Below are 27,769 nucleotides of genomic sequence, written 5' to 3' on the forward strand. Positions count from 1 at the left end.
AATTAACATTTTTCACAATTTTCACTTTTGCGAAAAATCAAGGTCCCTACTAATTGAAATTACTTTCTGGGCACTCCTCGTATAAATCAGTAGATGAAATGTGAAAATTTTACAGGGCTGGCAGAGAAAAGTCAATTCTTAGAAAGTGATATGTTTATATGATTCGAGTAAATACGATATTAAAATCTTTACGTATTTATTATTAGTATTTTATTTCATAATATTGGACATTAGCTTCAATCAGAGAGAGATTAATGCCCATCTCTCACGAGCTTAAACAGACAGGACAGAGAGAGGTGTTAATTTCATTGAAATGCTAATCTTGCAGTAAATTTCAGGTTGGGAGCATGAACTTGCCAAATTTTTATAATGTTCACCAATGCAGATTTATGTCTCACTTTGTCGTGATAGTATTCAATATATATCCCGTTTTGTTGGATTCCTCTTGATATCTAAGAATAGTGCAATGTCATTGAAAACGTATGTTAACTTGTGCGAAACCAGTAATATGTCAGGATGATGAAAGAAACCTTCGTAAGCACTGCTACATTAAATAAGGTGAAGTGAACTAGAAGAGTAATAAAATTTCAGCAGCATATTTGCAGTCTAAAGCTCTTGTTTATGCATGCGATTTTTGTTGGTTGTTGCAGTTCAAAGACATCAAAAAAAAATCAATTCCATAAGAGTGCCATGCATGCTGTCACATGTTGTAGTGAGATACATACTTTGTCAGGTGGCGATATTCGACAAAAATCGTATGTATCAATGGAGCCTATTTGTTTCCATGTTCCTTCAGTTTGTCCAACAAAATTACGACGTCCGGCAACTATCAGACGGTGTGACCTGCTCCCATCCCCTCCATCTGTTGACAGTTCTGCCCCCTTACTACCCTCATACGGACAAGAAAAAATTATAATTCAATGCATTTTCCACGTAATATTTAGAGGTTCAACACATTTTTTTGCCCCTCTGGAAATTTCTCTCCCTCTCTCCTCCTGCAATCACTGGTTTCTGGCGCTGTGGTTGTGTTGTGCATAAAAGGGGCCTAAAAGTTGAGGCCAAAACTTAGCAACAAAGATTTCCTGTTCCCATGCAAAGTTCCATAATGATATCTTAAAAAAAAAGGGCAATCTAGACAAAATTCCCAGACTTTTCCCTGATTTTTTTTGACACCTCAAATTCCATGACTTTTCCCGATTTTCCAGGTCTGTCGCCACCCTGAATTACTATTGATTAATACTAATGATACTCTTAAAAGCTCATGTAGCATTAACAACATTTATCTCTGAACAATATCTGAGTAATAGAAAATTCCAAGAGCTACAGTGCAGCTAGGTATTAGAAAAAATAAAAACTACGGGAAAGATCTTGGTTCAAAAGTGATAAAGAGGAATTCTACTAGATCAATATTCTGGGCGGCCACTGTAGGATCACTATAAAATTCAATATAATTCCCACTTTTCAAGGCAAACTTTCCAAAAATTCAAAGGTACAAGCAGATGCTTTCTCTATTTCAACCTTATGTATTACCACCTTTCACCACCCACACACACATATTAACAAAATAATGGGTCTGTGTGATTCCATTGAATCTAAAATTTCTAATTTAATTTAATATAACGGTATGGTATATACATATACTGTTCAATATATTCAATATAAGGAGTGGAGTTTACATTTGCCACTTCACATACTCAGGCTTGAAATACATCTACAAACAGAAGTCATAAATGTTACAGAATATACTATTCTACGAAAAATTGTTAATTGTATAAGAATTTCCAACTCAAGTTTACACAATCAACTTCATGATATCTTGAAATGATTGACTGTTTTGCAAAGGGCACTAAAAAACTAAACATATTGAGAGAGAATTCTGTTATAATTTCGACGCAGCTTTCATTTCTTTCCTTCCTTGATAAAAATAAAAGTTAAACTGTGAAAAACTTATCTCGGGCATTTGTAAATATATGAATTCAAATGGATTTACAAAGGTTGCAATTTTTTTTACATAGAATTTACGTATAATTATCCACCCTGATTTAGTCTAGTTGCTGCAGAAAACATATATTTCAGTATGTATAAATATTCTGAACATGTGTAATTGTTACAGTATTGTACCATCACGATCAAAGGGGACTCTATAACATTATTGAAAGTAGTCTTAACATTGTCTTAATTATTCAATAAGTCTGAGGTTCAAGTAAAGTATTCATTAATTTTGTTGAAACTTCTTTACAGAAACTACACATGAATGCTATAGGAAGATAAAATTGATAATTTTTGTATCATGCTGCCCTTTTTTCTTGTGTGCGGGTCACATTTTTTCCATTTGAATTTATCTTGCTATGAACTCTCATATGCATATTAAGTATCTTCATGAGTAAAATCTATCTTCAAAATTAAAAGGCTTCTCTTTGATGTGAAACCTAATATGCACATAATATATGGAACTTTAATGTTGGGATTTTAAAGGTTGTTCATTGTGTTGAATATTCAAAACTGTGTTTTAACACCAGTCTTTTGAAGTATTCACAATAAAATAAATAATTCAGTCATATAGAATGTTTATTATAAAAGGACAGTATACATATTACATACAGACTGCAAAATAGAAAACAAAACATACTTTTAAGGTTCTGCCAGTTCACGTCTTGTACACTCACATGCGTGACCTTCGACCACGTTGTGGGCGCAATCATGTTATAGATGGGGTTCTTTATAGATCTTAATGACTTTGAAAATGTCTGAATGTTGTATTGGATGAAGGGGAAAATGTGTATAAGTTCGGTTATATGAAAAGCTTAGAAAGTAACTTTATGTGTGGATGTGCTCTAGTATTGTACAAATATTCAACATATTATTTTTTCTATTTTCATAATAACAAATTGGGTAAATATTGTCCGTTCCAAATAGTTAGATATTTCATATAAACGAATTGAATAGCTATACTATATTGGAATAGTAATATTTATATATTGCAAAAGCAATATTTATGTCTTTTGTCATTTTCACATTTTTAAACGTAATTTAAAAATAATTGTTTTCCGTCATTTCGTCCGCTCACCGATGTGGTTCACAGATTTGGAAAGTTTTGTGTGTACGGGCTCTAATATGGTACTAGCATTCAAAATAGTATTTTCTATTTTCTTAATAATAAACTGGGTAAGCAATATCCACTTCAAGATAGTTAGATAATTTGTATAAACGAATTCAATAGCGACACTAAATCAGAAAAGCAATATTTTATGTCTCTTGTCATTTTCACATTTTTGAATGTAAATGAAATATATTCTTTTCCATCATTCCCCTTAAATTCCTACCTCTCCTCTGTAATAAATTCTGATGCTCATATTTTGAAATTCGAAAAGTGTAGCATAACTCACTTACAGTAGTTTCCGGGGTGAAAATAAACGTTCTTGGACTAAATCTTCTTATGTACATGTCACTCTTGTCTAATGCTTGTTTTCTAACTAGGAATTTAATCATACGTGATATTGATTACCTCGAGGATAATAAAAATGTCCGAAGGCACTAAAAACTCTCAACTAAGAACCGAAGGATACAAAGTGCAAGTTATTTTAATTGTTATTATTTTCTTGGGCACCATGTGTCACCTCAGTCGAATATGACTGTGTACATTTTTAATCTAACACTGCAACATCTGCGCTTTTAATCAGTGCAATTCATAAAAATCGAAACATATGCAGGAGATTTGTTGTTATTTTAGATATCAAGATTAACTATTCTCCAATTTAGTTTGCAATTAAAAAAATATTTAAAGAAGGTATGACAATTTCAAATTTAATTATTGTATGTAGAAGTTGTAAAAGCCATGAGGGAAAAATGACGGATTTGTAGCCCCTGCATGGAAACAGATGTTGCTAGGGAGTATGAAACGGGTATTTTCACTCTTTGAAAAGGCTAAGTGAGCGTCTCATGCTCTCGCTGACGTGGTTCGCTTATTTGAAAAGTTTTCAACGTAATGTTATGTGTGTATAGTCTCTAATATGTTACAAATATTGTCTATTTTCTTAATAATAAACTAAGTAAGTAATAACCGTTTCAAGATAGTTGGTTGGATGTTTTGTATAAACAAATTTAATAGCGACACTAAATCGGAAACATCTCTGTCATTTTCGCATTTTTAAACGTAATTGAAAAATAATTGTTTTCCGTTATTCCCCTCGAATTCCTACCTAATAAATTCTGACGCTCATATTTTAAAGTTCAAAAAGTCTAGCATAATTCAATTACAGTAGTTTTTGGGGTGAAAATAAACTTTCTTTAAGTTCCCTAGCAACATCCATTTCCATGGTCAAAAACTAGCACTCCAAGCTCTAAAGAATTGTTTGTCATTATACCCCTAAACATTTAGTTGAAACAAGCATGATGTAGATATTTTCACATTGAGTATAACAATATATACATAATTGTATCTGGGCTGAATCATCTTCTTATGTAGATGTCACCCTTGATTGAGGCACCTTTTCGAAACCAGGAGTTCATTCATCTGTGTGTGATCTGTGAGAAATATAATGTAGCTAGACAATTAAGAATTAAAGGGAACAATACGTGCTGGAAAAATGCCCATGGAAACAGTTGCTAAGGACATGGAAAAGGGCTAATCGAGCAATTTTTTAATTTTCTGCCTTTTGGAATAATTTCATGGGGGTCATAATCAATCATTTTTCGCCTCCGGGGCTTCCTTCATGGAGACCATTTATGTCAGTGAGTCAGTCAGTCAGTGGTGGGATTGGGGCTTTATATATATTGGATTTATCAAAAATGGAAACTTTTAAAATATATTACATGTTATAACTTACAGAATTCTTCAACATGCATAAAACAATATATTCATTCTCATTCACTCACAGTAACTCTAAAACAAACTTGATCACAAATTCAGTGTGATTCAAAAGTGTGGAAGCACCCATATCATTCCTTCAGATATCACTGTGCATGAATGGAACCACATGAAGTAACTGGAAGACCAATTGCTTCATCCCAGAGGTATGTTACAAACCCAATCCAACATCATGAATTCAACTGAGCTTCTTCAAATGGGAATAGGGGGCAAGTGACACATCAAAATCATGTGAAATTTCCTGGCAAAGAGAATGGTGAAATCCATTTAACAATGTCTTACTCAATGTTAAGGATAAAGACTGCCATTGTTATGTGCATGCTATTCGTCAATGTTTGTTCCTTGTTATGCAGTGAACCAAGATGCCATTGATCAAAGAGCACATTGACACTAGCTTACATTGTGGTGGACAGAATGCAAGGAAAGTTGCAGATCTCTTCAATTGCACACACACTGAGAGGTGGCTGGCCATTTATTTGTAGTGCAGTGGTGAAACTTTTCCAGAAATTGATGCAAAAGGAAAGTGTGTGTGGTCACTATGAAGGAGCAACTATGGTTTTGGCAATGCTTGTGAAAAACGTTCTGTAGGAATGCTGATATTGTTGATATTTAGATTCACATCTGAGAAAAAGACGAAAATTAAATTAATTAATTTTAAGTTCAAATTAAATGTCACAATATTAATTTTTCTCAGTGAGAGCAACATCATTTTACGAGCTACATCAGTGGTTTTTAAATATCATTTTAACATGCTGTATTATGTAATCTGCTATAAAGTGATCATGTGTACATAGGTGACAATGTACACAGCTAAGGCCAATAAAATCCCTATTCACAATGGTCACAATGTACAGGTGAAAGTGCTGCTATGACAGCTTCCTTCTCTGTTTTGTATCTTGGATAAGGAATAGGCATAAGAAATGGTTTGCTCTGTTAAAAATCAAATATCAGTATTATCTTTCAACTACTGGTGGCACTTTTGAAAGCATGGTTGAGATACCTGCTGGATGTAGAGACATTCCTCCTGATGTGCAGACAATTGATTCTGATAATGCAGATGTCAAGATCCTAGAAGATCCTATTTAGAAATCCATTTAGAAACACTGATTGTATGATTTTCAAAAATTCAATACAGATCTGTTTTCAATACGTCCTTAATGACTTCTGTTTGATGTGTAATCTCCTCACATGCATAATAACTTTATGTTTGCAGACAAAATATTGGATTCAAATTAAGCAATTAATAGATTTCTGTTTCATGTGTGTGTCTATATATGTACTCTGAAGTTATTATTAGAAGAAAATCTTCTCACAAATTCAGTTTACATCCTCATATGTCTATTAAAGTTATCTTTCCAGACAAAACATATCTTACATATTGAACAATTGAAAGGCTTCGCTTTAGCATGAATGGACATATGATAATTAAGTTGGCCCTTACACGTAAAACCTCTGTTGCAAATTGAACAACTACAAAGGCTTCTCTTTTGAGTGAACATTCATATCTACACCAAGATCTCTTTTATGGGCAAAATCTTTGTTGCAAATTCAACAATTGAAAGTGTTCTCTTTAGTGTGAACTTTTATATGAACACGAAGATCTCCTTTACGGGCAAAATCTTTGTTGCAAATTGAACAATTAAAAGGCTTCTCTCCAGTGTGACCCCTCACATGCTCATTAAGATCTTTTTTACGGGCAAAACATTTATTGCAAATTGAACAATTGAAGGGCTTCTCTTTAGTGTGAATCAACATATGTGCTTTAAGACCATCTTTACGGGCAAAGTCCTTTTTGCAAATTGAACAATTAAAAGGCTTCTCTTTTGTGTGAACAATAATATGTACACTAAGATCTTTTTTACGGGCAAAATATTTATTACAAATTGAACAATTGAAAGGCTTCTCTCCAGTGTGAACTTTCATATGTGCACTAAGATCTGATTTACGGGCAAAACCTTTATTGCAAATTGAACAATTGAAAGGCTTCTCTTTAGTGTGAATCCTCACATGCTCATTAGCATGATATTTATATGCAAATTTTTTTTTGCAAACTGAACAAGTGAAAGGCTTCTCTCCAGTGTGATCCCTTACATGCTCATTAAGATAATTTTTACGGGCAAAATCTTTGTTGCAAATTAAACACTTGAAAGGCTTCTCTCTAGTGTGAACCCTTGTATGCGCATTAAGATGTACTTTACGGGCAAAACCTTTGTTGCAAATTGAACAATTGAAAGGCTTCTCTCCAGTGTGAACTTTCATATGTGCACTAAGATCTGATTTACGGGCAAAACCTTTATTGCAAATTGAACAATTGAAAGGCTTCTCTTTAGTGTGAATCCTCACATGCTCATTAAAATGATATTTATATGCAAATTTTTTTTTGCAAACTGAACAAGTGAAAGGCTTCTCTCCAGTGTGATCCCTTACATGCTCATTAAGATAATTTTTACGGGCAAAATCTTTGTTGCAAATTGAACAACTGAAAGGTTTCCCTTTTGTGGGAACACTCATAAGTGTATTACGCTCAGCTACATGGACAAAAGTTTTCTTGGAAACTGAAAAATTTAAAAGCATCTGTGTTTCATGTGTTATCAAATATCTTATGTCAGAGAAAGTGTTGTTGTAGACAAGACCTATACATTGCTTTCTATTGTTATTAGCGTTGGAACCATCAACATATGTCTTGCTTGCAAGGGTTTTTGGTGATGGTTCAGCCTCAACTTTTTGCTGTCTACTGATGCATTCTGAAATTTCACTTGGTTGCTCTTGTTCTCCTAAGTTTGCTGCAGACACTGGCAAATGTGGAACTGACCTTGGGACATCTTGAATGTGTTCTTCCAACCAGTTCTTCATCAGGTAGCTGCAAGAAAAAAAATACAAATGTAGTGTCACTTTCTGAGAAAATTATGAGGATGACTGACATGTCCAAATCAATGAAAAGAATGGAGAGTAGACTAGACTGTTGATGGTGATCAGAGAGCTGCACATCGGCCAGATCTCTTACTAGGCCCACCTGGCTGACGAGTGGGCGAGTAAAACTGTATGCCTGGAGTTTGACCCGTCAAGCAGCGAAAGCCCACGGGAAACTGGAAGGCCTTGCAAAATGAAGCTCGCTTATCTTCAGCAAATGCTCATTCCGGTTTTGCACTGTCTCCAGATACCTGGGTCACGCAGTCACCGTTGCCAACTTTTAGATTCTAAACTCATCAAGGAGCACTTCAAATGGTCATAACTTTTATCAATTTGAAATTGCAGACACTTATTCCTTGGTAGAAAACATTTGTATCACTCACACCCACTGGCGGCGATTGGGTTCCAAAACTAGGGAGCCAAGGTTCAAATGTGGGGGGCAAGGACAGTTTAATTTCCCTTGGTACTTGAGGTTAGCATGGAGCAAAAGTGGCAAAAAGTGGGGGGGCAACTGCACCCTCTCGGCCCTACCCCTAATCGCCGCCACTGCTGACACCTGTAAAGGAGTACGAACCAAGTTTCGCAAAAAGTGCCATCGTAAATATATTTGGGAATTGGGGGGGGGGGGGGGTATATTGGCGTAGTGGTAGTGTCATCACCTTGTAATCAATGGGTCCTGAGTTTGATATCCAGTGGAGCACATGGTGGTTCGGATCCCACTTTAAACTATAGGTCCAGTCCCAATTAGCAATATTGTGCATAAATTGATCAAATAAATGAATCAATGAATCAAACAGATTTTCTCTCTGGTGTAATTTTGCCAATTCAATATCCGAATTAGTTGCTCAAGATCCCCCCCGAACATTCAGGCACGATGGTCCATAAAATGGAACATGAAATCAGAATTTGCATTATAAAAGGTTTTTGAATATTGTCATCTCTTTCAACAAATCGTTGTTCGCTCATGTTGTTGCTAGTTATCTAGTTCTACACACCACATTGATAGTAATACGATGCAAAATATAATTCTTAGCTTGTATCATCATACGGGTGCAAATAGCAGGCAATGCTATTTACAGATTTCAAGAAACAAACAATGTAAAAATCAAACCGAGAGAAGATTTACGATTTCAAGACCAGAAAAGTGACATAAAATGAACAAGACACACAAACCTATTTCAAGACCTTCGAAACAAATTTGCAAACTATGTGGTACTTGGTTTGACATAATAATGAAACTAATTTGATAAGTTACAAAATCTTATGTACGGTGGTGTAGCAACATATCGCGAGGCCCTGGGTGAGATTAGAATGCAAGGCCTCATCTGTTCTTTAAGTTTGAAATATCAATGTGAATCGATACACAGTCATCAAGGAAACGTCAGCAAATTATCATATTTATATAATAGCCTATAATAATAATAATTAATTTCTGACGAAAATTATATTTAATAGTACGCGACAGTAACATGCTGCTGGAATTTTCATTAACCAAAGTAGTAGTAATAGTACATTTTTTAAGATGTTCTTTAGGCAGTAAGACAACTGAAATATCCTTAAATGTGCTAAACCTTTTTAAAAAATAATCAGAATACAAACTAAGAATCTTTAAATATAACCTATATATTATTTAATGAGTCGTTCTTTGTTTCCTCATTTCAAAGTCTGTAGGATGTAAATGTCACAAACCATGGCTTAAGTAGAAAATATCGAAGGACGCATATAAAATGTCGGTGCTTAATAGAGCAGGGGGAAGGGGTGCACTAAACCACAATCCTGTCTAGGGGCCCAAAGTATCTACCTACAAGCTCTTCGACACAATCGGTTTCAACATCAACAAATCTTAAAATGATAGTTATTTGCTCCATAAGTGTGAAATCTTTGGTGTTATCAATTAATACAGCTAATTTGACTTTTTTAATTAGCAATTTTGACTTTGTTGCACATTAATTATACCAATTTACTTTGAATAATTGTGAATCTCATTTTGTTGTTACGTCTTAATGTTCTAGCAATATTAAATATTTGTCGCAGTGGCGTAACAAAATCGTAAGTATGCATCTGCAAGAAAAAATTTGGGTCCCTCAATTATTCAGATTCTTCCAGGAAATTTATGTAATTACTTAGAATGGCTGGTTGTGACTACCTCTGAATTTTCACATATTACAACATATCTTTCTTTGACATTTATCTATTCAAAAGAAGAAAATACAAATACTTACTTATCCCCTCCCCCGCCCCTCTTAACAGCTGGGTGGATAAAAATAATGATTTTATAATTTTTGATATTCTTTAATTAAATCGATCTTTTTTTTGGCACCGTACACATAGACATATTTTTTTATATATAGAAAGGCTTTTTCTGATAAACGACCCTGTAAAATATTTGAACAGTTTGATTAAAGCAAATAACAAATTACATGTAAATATGCATTTCTCCGTTTTAGGAACTGAACATAATGAACCTAATATGAAAATGTTTGTTGAGTGTGTTAATGAAACTATTATAATTTCAGTAACTTTTCTTACAATGAAAATAATAAATTCTGGATGTACTTTATAATTTTAACTTAAAATATTTTTACAGCCTTTGTAGGCGAATTTTAGTGTTTTTAATGATAGTTAGTCAAATATCAGCTGCCATATTTATTTACAGTTTAATGAAAATGACACTATTTACGGTTTAACATGATTAGTATTTTGTAAATTATTTTATTTAAAAAAAATGTGCTATTTTTGCTTATAAAAATTATTGAATTTTAAATCAAGGGCAATTTAAGTGGGTTTTTTTTTCAGATGACATATTACATTTACTTTCGTATGAGCTTCACCCCATCAGTGCATATATTTTGTTTCCTTTATTTCCTTTCTTAGAGCATAATAAACACCATTAATTCATTACGAGATTAATATTCTTTCACAAAAAGTGATTCTGATATCTACACATTTCTTACTATTGTGTAATTTAAAGTGATTTCAATAAGTTATTTTTTAAAATAGAATTTCCCAATTTAAATCAACCTGATTTAAATCGAACCACCTTGCTTAACAGAAAGCTGGCCTCTGGGCAGTGAATGAAACTTTTACATTAGATCTTGCACTTTCTTGTTCAAGAGTGAGATTACTGAGCCCGCTAAATTTGGGCTGAATCATACCATTCGACACTACTGTCCAGAAGTTTTTCCTAAGTTTCAATTTTGAGAAAGATAGTTCCTCTTTCGTGGTTGTTACTTGAAGAGTAGTAGGAAACAAACGGAAGGCAGTACAGGATACAGAGAACACTGGAAGCTAGTATAGAGCTATTTAACACAAATTGCTACACAACTTAAGATAAAGATTAAAACTTCAACCTTGGCAAACCAAATAACATGCTCCGGTCATATGACCAATTAAATTATTGTTTCATGAGACATTACAGAACCCTAGCTAAAATATCTTAAGATCAGGGCTGAAATATAATACGATTTCTCTTTCAAAGAACTCCCTCTTCTTGGGGTAAATATAATTATTTTAGTAACTCAACGTAACAATAATTACGTGGATTTTATCTTCAGTGCAAATTGAACTTGTTAAAGTAAAAATTTCCTGTGACAAGAAAAGTTAGAAATGCGAATTCGATATATTTTTGTTCCAAATTAAGCACCTGCTTTAAATTAAACAGTATACCAACACTAAGTATTATATTTTAAGATGTGAGGTTATTAATGAATATCGAGAATATCGCTGATCTTCTAATGCAGCTATAGTATAAATCTTCACTTCCATCTCGGAAAAGCATCAAACACACATTGTTGTAACACATAAATGCAAGTGAAGCGAGTATGAAATTTTTTACATCCATTCCTTTACAGGCTTTCAAGAATATTGATTTAATTGGGTGTCAATACTTTCTTAGGATCCCAAGATATTTTGTCTTTTCCAGTTTTCTCTTTTGGCACGTTCCGGGTTGAAAATGTGTGGATAACGTATCGCTAAATACAGTCTCCAAAATTTAATGTTCGAACTCTCTCTCCACAACAGAAATCCTTTGACAATCAAAGATTTAACACTTTATCAACTATCCTATCTCCCCATTTAAATTTAATACTCAATCCCACCACCAAAATTTCCATGCCAATTTTAGACTTACTGTTGATATTGCCTCCTCCAAAAAAAAATATTTCAGTCTCCACACCACAATTTCCACAACAGTCTAAGACAATAGTAATACACAAGAATTAGATACCCCCTCAATTTAATGCTTAACCCTTTCTAAAAAAAAACACGGGCCATAATATTCAGTTGGATATTGTACCCCCAAACGTTTAATTCAGAACCAATGTGTCAATTAAGGCCTAATATGTAAGAGTTGGATATTACTTCACCCCCACCCCCCACCTTTGATAATGCCCTCAAACACTTTCTTTTCTTCATCTAATGGATTAAATATGGTGCATTTAAATATAAATATTGAATATTATATTATTTGAAAGGAAAAATCCCCCCCAAAAATCTCGATGGTGCAGCCTGTGCCATAATCCCCCCTGTGGGCACCCCTGGTGTTCTGTATAAATTGTTCTTAATATGCTGAACAGTGACATATGGTAAATTGCTCAGGAAAAGCAGACAAAGAAATGATGACAAATGTAAACTGTGAAATTTCTATCAAACCATACTTTTATATTAATAAGTCTTTATTGCTTAAGTCAAGAAACAAAAGATTCAGAAAGACCTTCCAGAAGGAACTCCACTGGAACAAGTGTTCACATTTGGTTCATGCCCTCAACCAAATAACTAGTGTATGTATGAAATCACACTCCTTGGTTGACAGGCTGTCAGTCAGTGACTGAAAACATGCTGAACTTTTGAACACTCTATTGCAATGTCAAAAACACAACTTATCCTCCCCCCCCCCACCTCCATTCCAATAGATCTTTTCTTCTTTGAAAAGGAAACTCACTTCATTTGTCTGCATACAAGAACAGATTACTTTACCGTTGCAAAACTCATATTTAGGCTACAGAATTGAAGAACACCAGAAAATACATTAAAGAAAATAGTATGCATCTAATACAGGACCCCCCCTCCCCCATTCACAATACAGGCAGAATGAAACTACTATTCATTAATACTAATGACTTGCTTCAAAGCTCATGTAGTGATAAGAACATTTATCTATGGACAATATCTGAGTAAAAGTAAATTCCGAAAGGTACAAAAGAAATAGACACTTTCAATGCTTTATAAATCCAAAACTATTTATGTTATGAGGTAACACTTTCCACTGTTTTATAAAGTAATTCTTTAAGTTTTGTTTCTGGAACTGACAGATGTTCAATATGTGCTTCTTCTTCATTACGTTGCTGCATTTCAATGCAGAAATCTCGATGTTTAACCTTGTCATCTTCCTTTAGATGCTGTAATATCTGATCTGTTAGGTGTCATTTCAGTCTCTTCCGTAAAAGTTTCCACACAGTTTGTTGTGACATTTGTAGTTCCAAACTCGCCCTTGCTGTAGACTTTGCTGTAAAACAGCACGGACACGATCCACTTTTTCTTCTGACACGATGGGTCTTCCTGGACTTTGCCTTTACATAAACACCCTGTTGTTTCAAATTTTCTGTACCAATCGTAGATCGACTGTCTACTAGGTGTTGGTTTTCCGAAACATGTTCGAAAATGTCGTTGTACAACAGTAACAGAGTTTGTTTTGGCTAGTTCAAGAACACAATATGATATTTCAACAGCGTTTGCAGCCATCTTAGCAATTGTTGCACCAGAACAACAATCAGTGACAACAAACACCAACAATGTGTCTTAACGAAACTTGCACAGTTCATCAACCTAACAGTGCAAAATTCATGCCGATATTACGAATAGTTTTTGTTTTATACAACATTGAAAGTGTCTATTTCTTTTCAAGTAGCCCTGTACAGTGCAGCTGGGTATTGGCCAAAAAAATCTCCCGGTATGGATATGGATACGAAAGAGACAAAGTGGAACTCGACTAGATCGATATAGTATAGTTACAAAAGAAAACAAATATCTATTTCAGTACTTATAAATATTCTGAATGAATATAATTGTTACTGTGCTGTACTATCAGGATAAACAGAGGCATCTGGGGACAGTAAGGTTGTTGGAAGCAGTCTCAACTTTGTCTTAATTACGATATTCAATAAATCAGAGGTTCAAGTACAATATTTATTCATTTTGTTAAAACATCTACACAGAAACTACACATGAATACTACAGGAAGATAAAATTGATCATTCTGGTATCATGCTTTCCTTTCTTCTTGTAATAGGTCACACTTTTTTCACTTGAATTGTCCTTTGTTATGAATTCTCATATGTGTATTAAGTTTCTTCATGGGTAAAATCTATGTTTAAAATTAAACCATTAAAAGGCTTCTCATTGCTGTGAAATCTCCTATGCACATAATACACTCCTCACAAAAAATTTGCAATATTGTTATATTAGGCACAAGTTTGGAATATTGTTATATTAGGAAATAGATGATAGGCACGGTGGCATATGTTGGCAAGAACACAAGATGTACTATATCTCGTAGCATATTAGATTTCAATGTATTCTTAGCTCTTGAAGAAGATTACTGTACGTGTAATATATTGAAATGTTACTAAATTAAATAATCAAAGGCTTTATCAAAACGAAAGTTCTTATTTTGGTGTAATATTATTTGTTAATCTGTTACATTTAAACAGTTGTGCATTCAAGAGGTATTCAAAATGATAATTCACAATAACTGCAATTTTTAATTTACTTATTTTATATATATACACAGTAGTTGCTTTTAAGACGTTAATCCAAATGAATGTCATGTATTCGAATGAAAAGTTTTGATGACTTACATGTGTTATTACCTTCGAATCAGGGTGTCCTAAATTCGATTCAAAGGTTTATATCCTAATTTAAGCTGTAGGTCGAATACCGATTAAACTATCGAAGAAAAAGGTGAGCTTAAAAGGAGAAGTTGTTATTCAAAAATTACGGAATGAATTGGGAAGTGACTAGGTTCATTTACATGCTTTATTTAAAATTTATTTAATGCACAATGATCTTGTTAATATTTTGTGAATATACTCATCATACAAAATGCCAAAAAACAACACTAATAAAACGACTTTGCTGTCATCAGCGAATGGTCCAGCTTAGCTCTAAGTGCTTCTCCAAATTAAATAATATATAATTAAATAATCCCCCTCCACCAGAACTTAACTTAAAGTTATCAACTATGTCAAAAGGTGTTCGGAAAACTTTGCTTATTGGCCAATGGAGAGTTTGTTGAAATTTGAGATGGTGAGGAGATCAGAGAAATCTGTTTTACCTCAGTCCCATCTCGAATTTTGAGACTAGTTGCAGTTATCTTTTAAAACTTCAGACGAAAATGAGACCAAACCTTTCGAGAGTTTTTGAGAGGAGAACGAAGCCCCCTCCCCCTCCCCTCTAAGAAAATCAGCTTGCATTTCTATCTGAAAATAAGCAATTTCAACCTCCTTGAAGTGAAAACCTCTAAAGATTTTTAGTAATTACGAACCATAAATGAACTGTCACATCAAGATATAAGCATTTCTGTGCTCCATTTCAAATTTTCACTTTGTGCTCTTTTTTTGATATGTGGATAATGCAACACTTTTATGTGAAGTTTCGGAGGTTAGATTCACTTGGTCCCACGATTTGTCATCAGATCGCATGCATTATGAGTAAAGAAGCTTACGACCCAAACTTACAGAATTCTAATAACCTTGTATTTGAAGGCCTACCACTACAGACAAATTACGATTGTATGTGAACTACTGGGCTTCAAGCGTATACCAATGGTTTGCTTGTTTGAGCATTATTCGTTATCTCCATAAACTTCAGGATACTCTTTTGTTTTTCCGTACTAGCAAAAATATTGATCCCACACATGACCATGTTGTGTAAGGCATCAGGATTCGGGCTCGGGCTATGGGACATATGCTGTTTCAAGTCTCCTGGGCAAAGCGTAACAACTATTACCATGAGATTCAACCAGTCCATGGGACCGGTGGTCACCCACAATTGTGAGAAAATTGGGTAGCTAGGAATGAGTAGCATAACCCAGTCATGGAGACCTACAACAATGACTTATTGTGCCCTCACCACATCATCCTGTAACTGGTTGAATGATGGCCCACCTATGCTGAGACATGTGGAGTGAGGCTGGCAATCAGTAGGGAGGTCCTGGGGTTCACAGGCTGTTGCACCAAGGGTTGAAATGAAAGGAAGTGTATTCTCTGCAATTGATTGACAATCTTTTATATAAAACTATAAGCAGCCAAAAGTAAATCATTTTTGAAGATTTTGTCAAATTACATTAATATTTCTATTTGGTGTCTGTTGCCATTACACAAAAAAATGATTTATTTTATTTAATGTGTTTGGTTAGGTTTTTGGTAACCATAAACAATCAAACAAAAAAAATGGTAGCATTTATTAAATTCGGTCATTTTTTACCAACATATTTAGTAATTTTAAACATATGTGTAAGATTACTAAGAGGGTTTGGCTCTGGTTAACAATAATTTATTTGTCGGCATCTCAAAAACTAGCAAAAACAAGTCTTAGATGGTAACACTGCTATCAAAGTATATAAAATGACAAGTCTCAATCTAATAATTAATAATCTATTAATGTGAATGCTCAAACTACAAAGCCTGGGCATCTTGCTACCCTCTGGTGTGCAGAAACTCATCTTTGGGCTAGGAAGAAGTTTGAGTTACTTGGTGGGGTTTATTGCCTCAGTATTTTGTAAAAATTGTTCTTAATTTGCTGAACAGTGGCACATGGAAAATTGCTCAGTAAAAGCAGAGAAAGAGATGATGTCAAATATAAATTGGGAACATTTTATCAAATGACAATTTTATGTTAATCAGTTGTTATTGCTTAGATCAAGAAATAAAAGATTCAGAAAACAGCAAAATCGATCATATACTTCGAACAAACAGGTAAGGATCACCATCAAAATATGAATCTGTAAACACATAATGCCAATTCTCGAGTGTTCTACACCTTTGAGAAGAAACCTCAAAGGAACGAATGTTCCCTTTTAGTTCAAGGCCTCACCAAAGAACAAGAGTGCCCATGTACTCACACTTCTTGGTTGACAGGCCGTCAGGCTGTGACTGTGAGAACATGCTGCTCGTTTGAACACTATATTGCAATGTCCGAAACACAACTCATTCCCCCTCCTCCACTCCAACAGCATTTTTCTGCTTCGAAAAGGAAACTCACTGCATTTGTCTGCATACAGGAACAAATCACCTTACATTTGCGAAACTCATGTTTAGGCTACAGAATTGAAGAACAGAAGTGATGTTCAGAAAATACATTAAAAGAAAAGAAAGCATCTAATTCCGAACCCCCTTTCCCAATAGAGCCAGAATGGAATTAGTATTCATTAATACTAATGATACATTTCAAAGTTCATGTAGCAATAAAAGCATTTACCTCTGAACAATATCTGAGTCAAAGTAAATTCCGGAGTTAAAAATATGTACCAGCTGGGCAATGTAAAAAAAAAATTGGTGGTATAGATCTGGGTACAAAACAAATAAAGTGGCACTCTACTACATCTACATAGTATAGTTGCAACAGAAAACATATAGTTCGGTCAGGGTGGACAAAAATCATGATTTTCATTTTAAAAAATCATTCTTGTTGGTTTTTTTTATATTTAAATCGGATTTATATGATTTTTGTAAATAAAAACATGCTCAAAATTGCTTGTATGATTCATGGCACCATACATATAAATGTATGTTTCTTACAGAAAGGCTTTTTCTAGTGAACAACCCTGTAAAATATTTAAACAGATTGATTAATGAATAATCTGTCAGTACACATTTTTCTGTTTCTGATACTGAACCTATGGAAATGTTTGTTGAGTGTGTTAGTGAAACTAATAATAATTTCAGTAACTATTCTTCAGTGAAAATAAAACTTTCTGGGTGTACTCCATAATTGTAACTTAAAATACTACCTTAAATATTTTTTTTTTAGTCTTTGTAGCTGAATTTTGGAATTTTTTTAATGAACAGTTTAATGATAATGACACTATTTATTGTAGAACATGTGTATATTTCTCTACACAAAATGTTTTCTATTTTTGCTTATAAAAATTATTGAATTTTAAATAATGATAAATGTGTGTTTACATTTTCCTTCGAATGAGCTCACACGATCAGCACATATATTTTATTTCCTTTATTTTCCTATTTTAGAGCCTAATAAACTCCATTAAATGCTTACGAGATTAATCTACTTTCACTAAAAGTGGTTCTTATATCTACAAAATGTACATTATTCTATAAACTATTTATTTAAAGTAGGGCTGAGATTATACCGATGCCGATACTCTTACTGATTCCCACCGATACCGATACTTTGAAAAATGCAATAAACAAATGTTGCTCAAAATATTGATTAATATTAATGCATAAATATTATTTTCAAAGCACACACATCATTTTACCATGAAATTTACTTTAGAGTATTCAAATGAAAAAAGTTTTTCTTATAACCACAACTACTAGTTTTTCATGCAAAATTGACGCAATATAAAAAGAATGTTTGCATTTAGCATAATTTCTAGGATAATTAGACTCTGCGAAGAGTCGAGCAGCATTTTTGCAGACCCTGTGAAAGACCAAAAAGCCAGAAAAGTATCGGCTGGTATCAGTAAATGAATTCCAAACTATACTTTCTGATACCAATACATCAGCATTGGCTCAGCCCTAATTTAAAGTGATTTAAATCAGCAATTGTCTTTTTTAAAAAAACTGATTTAAATCAACCTGATTTCAATCAATCCACCTTGATTACGCTATTTATAAATATTTTGAACAAGTATATTTATTTGTGTTGCACTATCAAGATCAGTGGTGGTGGGGGGGGGGGGGGAGATGCAGTTAGATTGTTGGGAAGTAGTACATTACAAGTGTTCAATGTTGGGCACGATTCGTGATATGGCACATATCCAGCCGGTAGTCCATTTCTTGCCATCTATTGGCAGATTCAGGTCTTTAACAAATTCTTGAGATCATTTACGGAGGTAATAATGTTAAACATATATGATCACAGGAAAAGTGCCTCACTTCCAAGCAGTACACCTTAGACTGCATTTTGAAGACTAGTGAGGCTCTGGGGTCTGGATTCACAGTCAGTATAATCCTCTGTGGGGTTCGTGGTGTCATGCAGATTGTCCCTTCATCCATATCACCATATTGTCATCAGTCCTCGTCTTTGCAATTAGCCAAAAGTGGCAGAAAAAAGACTTCATATAAACTAAAACAAATCAAATTAATCCGAAAAAGCCATAGCCAGAGGCACAAGGGGTCATTTCATAGTTTATATAACACTCTTCACGCTACTTAAAGAAGCAAAGTGCATTGCAAATCAACATATTTCTGAGATATGTTCAATAAATCGTTGGCCTGCTCAAAAGTAGACTCTAATGTAAGTTCAAGCTCTGAGGTGCTGAAAAATCTTTATCTACATTTGGTTCAACTCTGAAAGATAACAGGATGCTGCTGCTCTGTGGCTGCAATACATTAGTATGCTCGATATTTGTCAGAATTTCATTAAAGCCGAGCTTATTGGGAAGTGGGGTTTACATCTTGAATCAGTTACACAAATGTTCCCCTTTTGCTGCATCAGGGGGCAACACCTGGGCTACAAGTGAACATCTCTATGTAGAGGAAATGATGAAATTAAACATGTTCATACCAGGTATCTACGAAAAATTCTGCAATGGACTCTAAGGCAAAGTGACCGGTTTAGATCAGTATTTTAGTACATCATATTAGTTCAATGTATTGACAGGGATTAGGGATGGAGGGAGAAGTCTTTTTGTCCCCACACTATGGTCTCTTAATGCTAAGCCTTGTCTACCAGTGGATTGACCCAAAATCATCTGCCCAAATTTCATTTTCAATACGCTTCTCTCTAATTGCAGTCAGTAGAAAGTAAACTATCCTTGCCCCCCTCCCCCTACTCACCTAATCGCCACCATTGTGTGCATACATCTTAAAAAACAAAAACGACTTGTAAGTTACAAATGCCACGTGAACGAAACACTGCATAAAACAATGTATTACGTTCTCATCAATATCATAATCGCGCTACGATGCCACGGGTCTCTGATTCGAATCCCGGCCTGGGCATGGAAGTTTGTGAGTGTCCATTCATCGATTTCATCATATCATCACTCATTCCCATCTTCGCAAATCAGCCAAAAGTGGTACAAAAGTGAAGTAAAGTAAAGCAAATCAATCAACCAATATCATAGGAAATGGAACACAAAATTTATGGAAACACATGACTCTGCATTAAACTACATATGTCCTCAACCCTTGACTCTAAAGGCACGAAACAAAAACCAATCTCTAGAGGAAATCATAAGCTATGAATCTGGTTCAGTGACTTTAGGATGTAAATTACATAGTTTCTTACATATTTGCTGTTTTTTGAGTCAGAAACCAACTTTTATGCTAATTCTAAAAATTAAGGAAAATATTTGAATCTTTCTAATTCAATTAAGATATATGGTAGCTCTATCAAACAAAAACCATAACATAAGCAAATTTTCTGTTCTTTCATTTTGGTTAACTTCACTTTTTGTGTACAATGCACCGTTTTTGAGATATTATTATTTTTTTTTTAATTTTTAAGTTGAAATTTTGCCACCATTTTCCAAGATGTCGGATTTTCCCCAAACATTTGGATGGTGGATTTTTAATATATTATTCACTATACCATTCCGCAAATCTGGCACTAAAAACATTTATGTTGCAATTATTTCCAGGTGAAACCGTATATTTCCTCTACTATTAGCAAGTCTGGTGTAATCGACTCTACCGCTGCAACAATCCTGCGTCTCAACTCAAGTAGGTTGGCAGGTAGTGGTGGTACATAAACATGATCTTTTACATAGTCCCACAGAAAAAAGCCACAGGGGATGAGGTTAGGGGACCTTGGAGGCCACTGGATAAGATGCAAGAGGCCACTGGAGAAGATGCGAGTCATCTGCACCATGACAACCGATCCAACGATGGGGGAAAACTTCATTTAACCATTCCCGCACTACGTTATGAAAGTGAGGGGAGCTCCATCTTGTTGCTAAATGATGTGTTGTTTATCCCCCAGTTGCAGAAAGAGTCAATGTTGTAGCATGTCTAGATATGAAATTTCAGTAATAGTTTCTTCAATAAAAAAGAACAGCCCATAAACTTGTTCAGATACTGCACGAAAGACATTAACTTTGGGTGAATCCCGTACGTGCTGCAGAGTTTCCCGTGGATTCTGCGACCCCGAGATACGAACATTATGTGTGTTCACTTTTCCACTTAGATGAAATGTGAATTCATCGTGGAAAATCACACAACTAAGAAAATCGTCAACCTCTTGATTAAGAATTTGTGTGCAGAAGTTCCTATGAACCAAATGATCTGCAGGATTTAGGGTCTGTAACAGCTTCACATGGTACAGTCTCATTTGGAGTCTTTTCTTAACACTTTCCACACTGTCATTGTTGGCAATGCTAGTTCTTGATTCACCAGCCGCACAGATTGTCTAGAACTACGAGTGAAAGCAGTTCTGTCGCTTTCCACCTTCTCGTCTGATACACGTGGTCGTCTGTAACTTTTACCTTTACACAAGCATCCTGTCATCTTAAACTAGTTATACCACCTACGAATGTTGTTGAACTGTAACAACTGAATTAGACCTCGCGAGTTCCACCACACGTAAAGACTTATGCTCGGGAGTCGCCATCTTTACGAATGGCTCCGGCAAGCAGCAGAGTTAGGAAACAAATTTTGCGCATGCGTAGGATCGAAACTTGGTGAGTTACTCTTTCATTTCATATATGGTTCATATTTGTAATGTGTATAGTATAGAAAATATACAAGATTAAAACTCCGATATTCATTTGTGTACACCTGGTATATTAAGTTTCTTCATGAGTAATATATATGTTCGAAATTAAACAATTAAAAGGCTTCTCTTTCATGTGAAACCTCATATGCACAGAATATATGGAACTTTAATGTGGGCATTAAAAAGGGTTTTCACTGTGATGAATACTTAGGTGTGAATTTCAGCACCAATCTTCCAAAATATTCATAAGAAAAATAAATAGCACAGTCATACATAGTGTTTTATTATAAAAGGCCAGGTTATTACATACAGAGTGCAAAATATAAAACAACAACATATTTTTAAGGTTTTGCCAGTTCACATTAACCAGTGAAATTAAATGCTGATTTCTCAAAAATGAAAATGTTTTAAATATATTGTAGTTTGTCACTTACAGAATTCTTCAATATGTATAAACCAATATATTCTGACACACAAAGAGTAACTCTACAACAAACCCGATTTTGAACATAAAATACATAGTGATTCAAAAGTGTGGAAACACCCATATAATTTCTGCAGACAACATGGAATCATGAGCAATATCCATGAGACAAATTACTTAATCCCTGATGCATGTTACACAACCAATCCAACATCTTGAAAGTGGTAAGAGGGAAAGTGACAAACATTATTTGAAATTTTCTGCCAAATAGAAAGGTGAAATCCATTTTACATTATCTTGAACCATTATCAAGTAATTTAATATTAAGGATAAAGACTGCCATTGTTACGTTCACGCTATTCATCAATGTTCGTTTCTTGTTATGAAGTGAAACAAGATGCTACTGATCAAAGAAGAGCACATTGACTCTAGCTTACACTGTGGCGGACAGACCTCAACCGCAGACACCCTGAGAGGTGACCGGCCAAGTGTTTGTAGTGCAGTGGTGAAATGATTGTGTAAAAACTAACAATGATCACTTGACGATTGATACATGATGGTGGCCCCAGATAAATCTCCATGTCTATATCACAACACCATTATAAACTGCCAATGCTACATGATATGAGTGAGGATGATCCAGAACATAGTCCTCGGTTTTGCAAGTAGGTCCAGAAACAACTCGAAAGTGATGCAACCTTTGCATCAACAATTCTGTTCAGAGACGAAACCAACTTCATTTGGATGGGGGAACAATCCCCACAATACACGGTACTGAATCAACATCAATCAACATTGGACTAAATTAGAAAGGATTCAAGGTGCACCAAAAGTTCAAGTTGGATGCAGAAAATAGCATACACAGATAATCGATCAAGATTTTGTCAATGGAAATTTGCTGATGCCAGACATCTCCTCATGCTGAACATGCCAACAAAGTTAAAGCTTGGGATAGATTTAACACCATTATGCTGGGGTTGGCATTGCTGGTAAAGAGTGTTCACGTATCAGTGATAAAAATTGCCTGCAAGTGGGGGTAGCTCCTTGCTCCACTGTTGTCAGAAAACAAAGAGGAAAATCCTAGAGCACATTCTTTAGTGAGGTGATCTTCGCATTGGTGGCATTTTAACAAATAATGTAGTTCAAGACCACACATGACAGAGACAAATAAGGAAATTATCAGATCGGGGGTAGCAACCCCTTTCCCCTCCTCACTTCAAGAACTGAATATCCACAGTCAAAATTCTTGTAGGAGATGACTTTTTGTCTGCCAGAACTGCAGCATCTGGATGGGAATGGAGGTTTGAGCCTAAAAGAATAGATTGTAAAGTCCTTCAATTTTTTTGGTTGGAGCCAGTGTTGTTCCTTGGAGAATCTTTTCCACAAACGCAATATTGAAGCCAAAAATACAAAAAGGGAAAAAGATGAAACATCTACAAATGTGTACGAAACGGGAAAATTAGATGTACTAATTATTGTTAGATACAAAGGCTGTCGCAGAGAAGGTGAGACTAATTCCTGTATAGAAAAACAGTGACCTCCATTGGCTAGCAAATGTACTAGGGTGAAAATTTAGTTCATTAGCTGCCGATTGATACCAAAATGAGCGCAATAGGTAAAAAAGTCATGACTGCATAGCAGTTAAAAGACAAGCATGTACATGGACCCCTCCAAGAATCATGAAAATGAAACAAAAAAATTACAAACCACAAATTTTTTATTCAGAATCAGCCATATCGAGTAGACGTACATCTTTTTCAAAATAGGCACCATTGACAGCTAAGCAAGCATCCATACGCTCCTGCCACTTTGTGAATGTCTTTGAAAATTCGTCGTCAGGTAGCGAACTGAAGAAAACTTGCGCTGCGGTGATCACTTCTTTGTTCGTCATGAAATGACGACCACGTAAAGCGGCCTTTAAAAGTGTAAATAGCCAAAAGTCGCAGGCTGCAAGGTCCGGGTTGTATGCTGGATGTGGGAAAATTTCTATTTTTCTCTTCGTTGCGTAATCCTGAAGAGCCCACGTGGTATGTGGGTGTGCGTTATCGTGGTGCAATATGAAGGGGTTCTTCAAATGCAGCCTCTTTTTTGCTATGTGCTGGCGCAGAGTCTCAATGACTCCTTGGTAATACTGTGGCTCTACTCAGTCTGTCTTGATCGGCATATGCCTGTTGAAACATTGCATATGTTTCCGCAGCACTTTTTTCTAAACACCAACAAAATTTTATGGCATGTCGCTGTTTATCTTGAATACTCATCGCGAAAAGCAATGTTATACACAAAAACAAAACACGTTCCACGTAAATCAACACAGCTGCTCACTAATGTGGATTCGCAACATGTGACAACTTGCTACGGAAACAGAATGAGTCATCCTACACGATGCGACTAGTGCTGAAATCATAGGCAGTGTTGCCAAGCCAGGAAAAAATCTGTCTCACCTTCTCTGCGACAGCCTTTGTACAATAATACTATTAGATATAATAATATTAATGTCCTAAACATTTGCACAAGGGGTGTAAGAGTAAATATAGTGCAAAAATACGAATAAATTGTACATTTATTAAAAAAAATCTAGGAAGGTGTCCTTAAGAAAAATTGGAGTGGAGAAGGGGTTGGAGGTGTGGGGATAAATCACTAACCATGCATGCCGAAAAATCCAGAAATCGATACAATACGGAACAGCCTTCAAAATGCTAGGCAGAGGCTTATCCAACATTTTCCATTTGATGGCGTATAAGTTCGAATTTAGGGGGAGGTGTATAATGGTAAATTTGGAGCCAAAATGACCATAAATTAGAACTCTGTAGTGGATGTTTGGATAAATCACTGATGCTAGGCTTACACTGTTGGAAAGCTGGTGTTCTGCCACTAGTCCTAATATTTTGTTAAAAAGTCTAATTTTACTGTACTACATTCAAGCGAGTGATAAATATGGACACTATTTGAAAACAAGGAACACGTACCTATATCAGCTTATTAAATTTTCTCAACATTAAAAACTATGTATCGATAACTCACTGAAAAAATTGAGTGCATAACAGCTTATAATGTCACAAGATAGTTTTCCAAGTATCAGAATCTCATACCAAATGTACCAACTTAATTTCATGATTTGTATTTCTTACAATATAAATTGTCTACAAAGTTCTGTAGCAATGCTGATTTTGTTGACATTTACATGTTGATCCGAGGAAAAAGTCAAAATCCGAAAACTAAAATTATCAATTTCAAGTTCAAATCAAATCAGCAGAGAAAGGAGTAGAGCTTGAGTTCTTTCTGGTGAGAGAATTATCTCTTGCAGGAGCTACCTCAGTGGTTTTCAAACATGATATTAATATGTTGATTATGTAATCTGCTGCAGGAATCTTGTATCACATATGAGTACGACCATGTGTACATGGGAGAGAGTATGTGCAGCTCAGGGCAACGACATCCCTGACCACAATGGTCAAAATGTATAGGTGAGAGTGCCTACTGTGGCACCTTCCATCTCTGCTTGGTATCTTGCCTGATGGATAGGCATGACAACTGGTTTGCTATATATATATATATTAAAAAAAATCACGACTTTTATGTCTTCATCACTGGTGACCTGTTTGAAAGCATCGGAGAGATCCCTTCTGGATAACAACAACATTCATCTAGATGTGCAGACATTAACAACTGATTTTGATAATACAGATGTTGAGATCTTAGAGCAAGTGAGATATGCACAGACTCAAGAGATTTCTAAAAATTCAAGAGATCACAGTTTAACAAATCACTACATCCTGCATTCACATAGAATTAATGAATTCTGTTTGGTGTGTAATCCAATTTGGAACAATTGAATTTGTGTGGGTCATATGGACAGTGAAGTAAAATTTACAGGAAACGTTTTGTCACAAATTCAACATTTGAGATGTTCTTCTCTGGTATGAAACCTATTCAAATGTCTATTAAAGTTATCTTTTCAGCCAAAACCTTTGCTGAAAATTGAACAATTGAAAGGCTTCTCTTTAATGTGAGTGCACATATGCACATTGTCGATCATCACGAGCAAAAGCTTTGTTGCAAATCGAACAATTTAAAGATTACGCTTGACTGTATATATATGAAGTGTACATCTCCCGACAAAAATTTTATTGCAAATTAAACATTGGAAAGGCTTCTACTTAGTGTGAACACTCAAATGTGCATCAAGACGACACTTACGGACAAAACCCTTGTTGCAAATTGAACATTTAAAACTCTTCTCTTTTGAGTGAACACTCATATGTGTACTAAGATCTCCTTTACGGGCAAAATCTTTGTTGCAAATTGAACAATTGAAAGGTTTCTCTTTAGTGTGAATGAACTCATGTGCTTTAAGACCTGCATTACGGGCAAAACCTTTCTTGCAAATTGAACAATTAAAAGGTTTCTCTTTAGTGTGAAGCTTCATATGCATTTTAAGTGTATATTTCTGGACAAAATCTTTATTGCAAATTGAACAATTGAAAGGCTTTTCTTTAGTGTGACGCCTTATATGCTGATTAAGATGACATTTTTGGGCAAAATTCGTGTTGCAAATTGAACAATTATAAGGTTTTTCCTGACTGTGAACCCTCATATGTATATTAAGGATACATTTCCGTGCAAACTTTTTGTTGCAAATTGAACAGTTAAAAGGTTTCTCTTTTGTGTGAGCACTCATAAGTATATTACACTCAGCTTCACGGACAAAATGTTTCTTGGAAACTGAATAATTAAAAAGCATCTGTGGTTCATGGATTATCAAATCTCCTTTGTCAGAGAAAGTGTTATTCGAGATGGGACCTATACATTGCTTTCTTCTGTTATTAACCTGGGAACCACCAACATATGCCTTGCTTGCAAGGTTTTTTAGTGAAGTTTCAGCCTCAAATTCTTCGTATCTACTGATACATTCTGTAATTTCTCTTGGCTGCTCTTGTTCTCTTAACTTTTCTGCAGACACTGGCAAATGTGGAACTGACCTTGGGACATCTTGGATCTGTCCTTCCATACACCTCTTGTTTGAGTAGCTGAAAAGAATATGAGATACAAATGTAAATTCATTCACTTTCTGAGTAAATTATGGGAATGAATTATCACTGAAAGGAAAAAATAGAATAATTGACTGTTAATGGGGACGTACTCATGAAAATGTAAATGTATTATTCATTCAACAATGAATATCAATGCTCTTTTAACAACTTAGACCAAATATATAATGGACGGTTAATAAATATTCACATATTTGCTGGAATTTTCATTACATTTGCCATAATGCCTTGTGTATGTGCATGTGAATAGTATGGCTGGCTATTTTTTGTCATTCCCTCGTATAATTGACATTCATTATCTTTTTTTCCTGTTTCAGGATAAACAAGAGTAATGCACAGTGTCAAAGCCCAAGGTCAGCCTTTGGTCTCATGATGTGTAAGCCTCCGAGTTCAAGGTCAGCCTCACATAGCATTTTAACTCCAGCTCAGAGCCGAAGGTCGATCTCTGGTCTTAAGTGGACTCACACTTGTAAGTCTCTTGCAGGGTGACAACCAGTTTCTGGAGGCTAAACATTTGTATAAGTAATTCATTCACATGAGTTGGAATTGGGGGATGTCTTAAATAATTCAGAAAAATGGATTATATGTTGTATTCACCTGACATTTTCAGCTACACAC

At 35.0% G+C, this 27,769-nt stretch overlaps 1 protein-coding gene across 1 annotated transcript; it reads right to left on the reverse strand.

Annotated features, from left to right (window-relative positions):
- Positions 1–5,902: 5,902 nt before the first annotated feature.
- Positions 5,903–27,126, reverse strand: LOC145999404 (uncharacterized). The gene is made up of 2 exons (XM_083136354.1): positions 27,083–27,126; positions 5,903–7,727 (listed from the first exon to the last, which is right to left on the reverse strand). Exons 1-2 carry the CDS (start codon positions 27,109–27,111, stop codon positions 6,416–6,418), a joined length of 1,341 nt encoding a protein of 446 aa, XP_082992480.1. The 5' UTR covers positions 27,112–27,126; the 3' UTR covers positions 5,903–6,415.
- Positions 27,127–27,769: the final 643 nt, after the last annotated feature.

This window comes from Lepisma saccharinum, chromosome 15, assembly GCF_977018435.1.
Source record: "Lepisma saccharinum chromosome 15, izLepSacc3.1, whole genome shotgun sequence".
NCBI classification, from domain to species: Eukaryota; Metazoa; Arthropoda; class Insecta; order Zygentoma; family Lepismatidae; genus Lepisma; species Lepisma saccharinum.

Coding starts and splice junctions, on each gene's coding strand:
- LOC145999404 (XM_083136354.1), bottom strand. CDS start 27,111: ATGGAAGGACAGATCCAAGATGTCCCAAG. Junction 7,728..27,082: donor CAGATCCAAGATGTCCCAAG/GTCAGTTCCACA, acceptor TTTTTCTTGCAG/CTACCTGATGAAGAACTGGT.